The 8,040-nt window shown below is 31.8% G+C and overlaps 2 protein-coding genes across 2 annotated transcripts; one reads left to right on the top strand and one right to left on the bottom strand.

Annotated features, from left to right (window-relative positions):
- Positions 1 to 1,225: 1,225 nt before the first annotated feature.
- On the bottom strand, positions 1,226 to 4,236 carry LOC111680262 (splicing regulatory glutamine/lysine-rich protein 1). Its single transcript, XM_023441895.2, has 3 exons — positions 3,762 to 4,236; positions 2,985 to 3,697; positions 1,226 to 2,407 (listed from the first exon to the last, which is right to left on the bottom strand). The coding sequence occupies exons 1-3, from the start codon at positions 3,899 to 3,901 to the stop codon at positions 1,299 to 1,301; spliced, it is 1,962 nt and encodes a 653-aa protein (XP_023297663.2). The 5' UTR covers positions 3,902 to 4,236; the 3' UTR covers positions 1,226 to 1,298.
- A 652-nt stretch (positions 4,237 to 4,888) lies between these two features.
- On the top strand, positions 4,889 to 7,581 carry LOC111680256 (T-complex protein 1 subunit gamma). Its single transcript, XM_023441889.2, has 4 exons — positions 4,889 to 5,047; positions 5,110 to 5,171; positions 5,296 to 5,795; positions 6,180 to 7,581. The coding sequence occupies exons 1-4, from the start codon at positions 5,014 to 5,016 to the stop codon at positions 7,216 to 7,218; spliced, it is 1,635 nt and encodes a 544-aa protein (XP_023297657.1). The 5' UTR covers positions 4,889 to 5,013; the 3' UTR covers positions 7,219 to 7,581.
- Positions 7,582 to 8,040: the final 459 nt, after the last annotated feature.

Here is an 8,040-nt window from a genome sequence, read left to right as displayed (position 1 = left end):
TCTATCTATCTATCTATCTATCTATCTATCTATCTATCTATCTATCTATCTATCTATCTATCTATCTATCTATCTATCTATCAATCTATCTATCTTTCTATCTATCTACCTATGAAATCCTTAAAAATCACTTCTTCTTTTTCTTCACAGTATGTCATCATTATGAGTGTGGCTTTATTAGCCCTAGCCTGGATTGGTGCCATTTTCAATAATCTACTTTTAATGTATTTACTCACCTTGGGCGTTACTTTATATCCCGGCGTTCAAGATAAAGGTGTAATCAAACAATTTAAAGAACGTTTTGGATGTCTTGTCAGTTCTAAAATGGAAAAAATACGTGAAGTTACCAAAAAGCAAGAGTAATTCCCTTAAATCATAGGAAAATCAGGAAAAATTATAAGTAAAAAAAAAAAAAAAAATAAAACAGAAAACATAATTGAAAATGAATTCAAATTAATATTATCACATACATACAAAATAATATCAACAAACACATGTAATTTATTTTAGTTTTTTAAAACATTCACTTAAACCACACACTCATATTTTAATTTTTCTAGGATAATTTCAAATTATTCCTTAAATAAATATTAAATTATAAAAGAAAAATAAATGTATTTTTAAAATCTTTAGAAAAAAATAAAAATCTACAAACAAAGGACAACTTCGACCAAAGCATCTCATAAGTATTTTAAAAATAAAGCTCACATAATTAAAAAAATATTCATAAAAATATGCATTAAAACAAAAAAAGCTAAAAATTAAACATTTAGATATTAAAAATAAAAAAACATACAATCCTTTCTTACTCTCATGAGATCTTATTTTTAGCCTTTAGAATAGTTTTCTGTTTTTTCTTTCAAATACTGTTTTCTATCTTGAAATTTAATTCCATTTTTACTGTTTATTCACCTAAAAATAACGATACGCATAATTTAACCAAGTTAAAGGAATATTATTCCCTCTAAAGCATTTATAAGAATCGAAAAATCACAATATTTTTAACGCATTAATTATAAATCAATCATCACTTTAAAACAACATTTCAATACTTATAATTAAAAAAAATATATTGAACAAAACCCCAGTCAGTGGTAAAATCATAATATATTTTTTTGCGCTTAAGCGTTTAAATTAAACTAGTTGTAAGTTATGTCTATAAAATAAAAACCCAAAAAAAAAATAATGAAAAATTTGAAATTAATAAAAATAAAAACAAAGTTAATAAATTAAAAAACAAATGTTTTTCTTTTTAATTTTTCAAACATTTATTACATTTTAAATTTATTATTACATTTTCATCTTCCTCTAGAACGGGAACGTTCACGTTGTTTTTTACTTTTTTTAGTTTTCTTTTTGTGCTTTTTATGTCTTTCTTCCTCGCTATCCGTTGTAAAATGCGTTGACGACGACGACGATGATGATGATGAGTTCTCCTCATCAGATGTATCATTTTTATATTTTGATTTAGATTTTTTGGATTTTTTCTTTGTATGTTTTGATTTCTTTGATTTTTTATGTTTGGACGTATGTGTTTCATTTTCAGAATCGGAAGAATCATTTACAGCAATTACTTTGTGCTGTTGTCGATCGCGTTCTCGTTGTCTTTCTTTATCTCTAACGCCAGAGCTATGCTCAAGATCATTTGATTCTTTGTAGCGAGGTTTGTCATTAAATTTGTCTCTCCTGCTATCTCTATAATTATCTGTGTTGTCTTCTCTCTTGCGATCTCTGTCATTTTCTCTTCTGCGATCATTATCCTCATCCTTGCTATAATCCCTCCTGCGATCTCTCTCAATATCTCTGTTATATTCATTTCTACGTTCCCGTTCATTATCTCTGTTATAATCCGTTTTACGATCTCTCTCATCATCTTGGTTATATTCCCTTCTGTGATCTCGCTTATCATCTCTGTTAGTTTCTCTTTTACGATCTCTATCATCATATCTGTTATTTTCTCTCCTGCGATCTTTTTCATCGTCTCTGTTATATTCCCTCCTGCGATCCCTCTCCTCATCTTTAGGATAATCTCTTTTGTGATCTTTTGTATCGTTTTTATTTTGCCTTTCACTATGCTCCACTTCATCTCTATTAGTTGCTCTTCTACGATCTTTTTCATCCTCATATCTATTACGATTTCGCTCATTATTCTTATCGCGAGCTTTTTCATTTTTATCATAATATTTTTGTTCTCTCTTAGTTTCTTTTTTATCCTCTCGATAATTCTCATATTTTCCATTTCTTTCATGGGTATCTTTATTTTTAAGGTTCTTATAATTGTCCTCTTCTGTTTCTTTTTTGATTTTCCTTTCATATTTTGCCTCGATAACATCCTTTTCGTCTTTATCCAAAATAATTTGACCATGTTCATTTTCCTTCCTTTTGTATTCTTCATATTTGGAAGTGTCTAAGGGGAAAAAGAAGAAATGTTTAAGTAAGTAAGTAAGTAAGTAAGTAAGTAAATAAGTAAGTAAGTAGGTAGGTAAGTAAGTAAGTAGGTAAGTAAGTTGGTAAGTAAGTAAGTAAGTATGTAAGTATGTAAGTATGTAAGTAAGTAAGTAAGTAAGTAAGTAAGTAAGTAAGTAAGTAAGTATGTAAGTATGTAAGTAAGTAAGTAAGTAAGTAAGTAAGTAAGTAAGTAAGTAAGTAAGTAAGTAAGTAAGTAAGTAAGTAAGTAAGTAAGTAAGTAAGTAAGTAAGTAAGTAAGTAAGTAAGTAAGTAAGTAAGTAAGTAAGTAAGTAAGTAAGTAAGTAAGTAAGTAAGTAAGTAAGTAAGTAAGTTAGTAAGTCAGTAAGTAAGTAAGTAAGTAAGTAAGTAAGTAAGTAAGTAAGTAAGTAAGTAAGTAATTAAGTAAGTATGTAAGTATGTAAGTAAGTAAGTAAGTAAGTAAGTAAGTAAGTAAGTAAGAAAGTAATTAAGTAAGTATGTAAGTAAGCATAATTATTGTCTATTCTTGTCTAATTATTTCCCATTTCTTTACTCACTTATACACTTTCCATATTGAGCATACTCTTTCCTCGACACCGGCTGGCAAAGAAACTCATTAAACGCTTCCTTAGCACCACCTATGGCCATTTTAACAATAACCCTACCAGCGTGATCATCGAAACCCTCGATTTGTCCATAAAGATCTTTATGTTTACCACCCAAAATACGCACATATGCATTACGTTTAACCTCTAGCACTTCATTCGCTTCGGGCGCCACTAAAAGAGGTTTTTTATTTAAAGCTTTATCCGCACCCAGACCCATACCTTTAGGTCTTACCATAGGTGTATCGTCGATGGGTACACCACCTTTGCTTTTAGCTGCTGGTGGTTCGCTCCAACCCATGCCGCGTAGCATAGCTTTGCCAAAATCTTGTATGGGTATAGAATCATAATCATCTAAAGTGGATTCTTTAGCGCCATCTAAAGGCAAATCTTCTGGCTTTACAACGGGTAAAACTAAATTATTATTTGCGGTAGCAGCATCATTCTTTTGGACGTCAGCTAAAAGTTCTCTGGCGGCACGTTTTTCAATATCTTCGGGACCTTCATTGCCAACTGAGGCTGTAACATCTTTGGTCTCTGTACTTTCTTCCGGCTCTTCTTCTCCCAGCAAAACAGCACGCCTTTTTATTAAGCTGGCCAAGGCAGCCGACGTTTTGTGGGATTCCTTTAAAGGTATTACTAAAGGCTGTATCTCGGGTTTTTCTCTGTTTTTATAATTAATAAATTTTATTATTAATTTATAAACTATTATGTTTTTACTTTACTTACTCCACTAATTTAATTTCTTGGCCTTCCAGGCATTTTATCAATTCCACTTTTGATTCCTTTTGAACATTCTCTTTAATGGGTAATAAATTTAGTTTTTTATTAATTTTACTAAAACCAAATGATATCTTTTTAGGCTCCATATTGTTATAAATGAAAAACTTAATGAAATTCTTTAAAATTTAAACATTTATCATAAAAATTATTAAAATTATATGTCACAAAACGTTTATAAACAAATATGTATTGCCTTAGCAAAGACAAATTAAACAAGGTTTCAGCGAAGGCGATTTAATTACTGTTTTTGTGTTCTTTTTGACATATTTGTGTTATTGAGAACATTTTTTATTTATGTAATTTGACATTTTAGAGTTTATAGTTTGTATACATCTAAGCAGTTGACCATATCTACTGAAAATTCTTTTTAACTACAGCTGTGTGTCAAAGTTAATACATCATTTCAAAAGTATGGCATTATGGTAGAATTAAAAAAAATACTTAAAATTATGGAGATATACATTGTGACACTGATTCAAATACATGATGACTAGTGTAAAAGTATCAATATACAGTTTGTACCCGTTTATTCGCTAAATGGGCCAAATTTGAAAAAAGTACCAAAAGGAGATGCAACCCGGTGCAAAATGATTGACGGCGGTGGCGCAACCATATTAGGTCGGTGTCATATACAAAATATCGTCTGCGGCTAAATTGTCGGCTCAAGTAAACTTTTTCTTCAAAAATTGAACTTATAAGTTGTAATTGACCTAATATATAGTTATCACTATTTTAATATTAGCACAATATTGTGTGACAACTCTTTTCAATTAGCTATTAGAATTTAAAAAAGTGGCAACTACGTTCAAATTGGTGATATTATTTTCTGAAATATAGGTATGTGCAATTCCAATCTTTATCAGTGGCTTTTTTTAATATTTTTTTTTTTCATCTCTGCATAATTTCTCACACAACTTTTGTGTTTGCTTTATTTTATTGTTATAAATTATATACAAAATCTTACTTTTTTATCTGTCGGATTCCGTTTTTATATAAAATCTTTGGAAATTTGTTAATTAAGCATATTTGATAATTAGCCGGTTTACAGTCGATTTTAAGCCACCGCCGTTATTTTTAGTGTCAGTCACCGTTAATATTTGTCGGCGCAGGGTTCTGAATCACATACTTTGTAAAAAAAGCACGAGTTTTTCTTATTGCTTCTTTAATTGAAATCTTTTCAAATAAATTTAAAATAAAAATGTTTGGTGGAGCACAACCCATATTGGTTTTAAGTAAGTTTTTTGAAAATTTCATGGAAAACATAAGAAATTAAAGCCTTTTCTTTCTCTGTTAGGCCAAAATACTAAAAGAGAGTCTGGCCGCAAAGTGCAGCTGGAGAATATAAATGCCGGAAAGGTAAGTGTGTGCGAGTGTGTGTGTGGGTTTGCTTCTTAACGATGTGACTCATATAATAAAAGAAGTCCCATCAATATGACCGGCCATCTGTTAAGTTATTAAATGTTTTTTTCCGTATCATTAGGCTATTGCTGATGTCATCCGTACCTGTTTGGGTCCTCAGGCTATGTTAAAAATGTTGATGGATCCCATGGGTGGTATTGTCATGACTAACGATGGTAATGCCATATTGCGTGAAATTACCGTACAACATCCAGCTGCCAAGAGTATGATCGAAATTGCTCGTACTCAAGATGAAGAAGTTGGTGATGGTACCACTTCGGTTATTGTTTTGGCCGGTGAAATGTTAGCTGCTGCCGAACCTTTCCTACAACAACAAATCCATCCTACTGTTATTATTAGAGCTTATCGTGAGGCTTTAGAGGATATTGTTAAACACTTGCAAAGCGATTTGAGTGTGCCTTTGGATATTAACAATAAGGAAAAAATGGCTGAAGTGGTGAAAGCTTGTGTCGGTACTAAGTTCATTGGCAAGTGGTCTGACTTGGCTGTAAAGATTGCCTTGGATGCTGTACAGACTGTAACATTGAACGAGAATGGTCGTTTGGAAGTTGATATTAAGCGGTGAGTTGAATTGTGAAATTTTAAGGAAAACGTGTGTTTTTATAATTGAGTATAACAGTTTTCTATTGGAAATGTAAAACAGTCTTTTCTATAGACAGTATTGTTTTTGGAAGGTTTTTCAAGAAATCTTGTGTTTAGAGGACTTTCTATAGAAATGTATAATTAATAGTTTTTCTATCGATAATATTGTGTAAAATAGATTTTATGTAGAAAATGTTCTGTATAACAGTTTGTATAGAAACAATATTTGTTTCTATTGTTTATAACAGATTTATTCTATAGATAGCGTTGTGTTTAAAATTATAATGATATAAACAATTGTATATAACAGTTTAGTTGATTGAGATAATCTTATAATAAAATCGTTTCTTTCTTCCCTAACAGTTATGCTAAAGTTGAGAAAATTCCCGGTGGTTCCATCGATGAATCTTGCGTCTTGAAGGGTGTTATGATCAACAAGGATGTTACCCATCCCAAAATGCGTCGTCATATTGTTAATCCACGCATTGTCCTTCTCGACTGTTCGTTGGAATACAAAAAGGGTGAAAGTCAGACCAATGTTGAGATTATTGGTGAACAAGACTTTACACGCATGTTACAAATCGAAGAAGAGTTCGTACAGCGTATTTGTGCCGATATTATTGCTGTCAAACCCGATATTGTTTTCACCGAAAAGGGTGTTTCCGATTTGGCTCAACATTATCTTTTGAAGGCTGGCATTACTGCTATTCGTCGTTTGCGTAAAACCGATAACTTGCGTATTGCTCGTGCATGTGGTGCCACAATTGTTAATCGTACCGAAGAGTTGACTGAAAAAGATGTCGGCACTGGTGCTGGTCTCTTTGAAATCAAGAAATTCGGTGATGAATACTTCACTTTCATAACAGAGTGCAAGGATCCTAAGGCCTGTACTATTTTGTTGAGAGGCGCTTCTAAGGATATTTTAAATGAAACTGAACGTAATTTACAAGATGCTTTACATGTGGCACGTAATTTGGTTTTGGAACCACGTTTGGTAGCTGGTGGTGGTGCCATCGAAATGGCTTTGTCACAACTTTTGACTCGCAAACAATTGAAGGGTCCCTATACTGCTGTAGCAGAAGCTTTGGAAATCATTCCTCGTACTTTGGCTCAAAATTGTGGTGCCAATACAATTCGCACCTTGACTGCGTTGAGAGCTAAACATGCCTCACACTCGGGTGAGGGTGTGTGTGCCTGGGGTATTGATGGCGAATCGGGTGAAATTGTTGACATGAATGTTAAGGGCATCTGGGAGCCATTGGCTGTTAAAATGCAAACCTATAAGACCGCCGTTGAAACTGCCATTCTTTTGCTGCGTATCGATGATATTGTTTCCGGTTCCAAGAAGAAGGGTGATGGCATTACTAATCCCGCTGCTGCTGCTGCCGGTGGTGAACAATAAACATCTAAAATTTGTTCTTATGTATTAAATCATATATTTTTTCCTTTTGCTATAATTTATCGTTTAATATTAATTTCTTCTTGTTTCTTTAAAAACAAAAAAATTATCAAACAAAAATTCACCCTGCATTTAATGAGACAAACTATTGTAAACGTTTAAGAAACTGTGTTTCTAACGTTAAAGCCGTTAAATTTAATTGAAAGGCTTTAAAAAATATTCACCATACACACACCCACTTTTCTATTAATTTTTTTTTTGTTAAACTCTATTTACTCGTCGCTTAAGCTTGTGTTCTCTCATTAACATTAATGGAAATAATAAAAAACAACAACAAAACTTTACAAGAAAGTGAAACAAAACTAATTGTCTTTGTTTTTCTTCTTTTATATTTATTATAAATGGAATATACTTTGATCCATATTATCTACTATAGATTTATCTCAAGTCTTCAGATTCAAAATTGATCTAAAGTTTCGAACCTAACCTATTCACAATAGGTTGATCTATAGTCTTAACAATAGTTTAATCCATAGTTTGCTCAATAGCTTGATCTACAGTTTCGACTATAAGTTGATCTCTAAACTCTACTAAAGATTGGTGATGTTTGCCGTATAGATTGGTTTATAGCCTGGATACTAAGGTGAAATCTAGATTTGTCTATAATCACGACTGTAGATTAGTCTATCGTCAAGTCTAAAGATTTTTAAGTCTTAAGTATAGATTGCTTTATAGCCTGGACTCTAACGTGGAACCTAGATTTGTTTATAGACACGACTATAGATAAGTCTATCTTCACGACTATAGATTAGTCTATCTTCACGA

This window comes from Lucilia cuprina, chromosome 4, assembly GCF_022045245.1.
Source record: "Lucilia cuprina isolate Lc7/37 chromosome 4, ASM2204524v1, whole genome shotgun sequence".
Lineage (NCBI taxonomy): Eukaryota > Metazoa > Arthropoda > Insecta > Diptera > Calliphoridae > Lucilia > Lucilia cuprina.
The sequence above is the reverse complement of the archived record's forward strand: the minus strand, read 5'-3'. Positions and strand labels throughout refer to the sequence as shown.

Coding starts and splice junctions, on each gene's coding strand:
- LOC111680256 (XM_023441889.2), top strand. CDS start 5,014: ATGTTTGGTGGAGCACAACCCATATTGGTTTTAA. Junction 5,048..5,109: donor ACAACCCATATTGGTTTTAA/GTAAGTTTTTTG, acceptor TTTCTCTGTTAG/GCCAAAATACTAAAAGAGAG. Junction 5,796..6,179: donor TTGGAAGTTGATATTAAGCG/GTGAGTTGAATT, acceptor CTTCCCTAACAG/TTATGCTAAAGTTGAGAAAA.
- LOC111680262 (XM_023441895.2), bottom strand. CDS start 3,901: ATGGAGCCTAAAAAGATATCATTTGGTTTTAGTAAAATTAATAAAAAA. Junction 3,698..3,761: donor CAAGAAATTAAATTAGTGGA/GTAAGTAAAGTA, acceptor TTATAAAAACAG/AGAAAAACCCGAGATACAGC. Junction 2,408..2,984: donor TCAATATGGAAAGTGTATAA/GTGAGTAAAGAA, acceptor TTTTCCCCTTAG/ACACTTCCAAATATGAAGAA.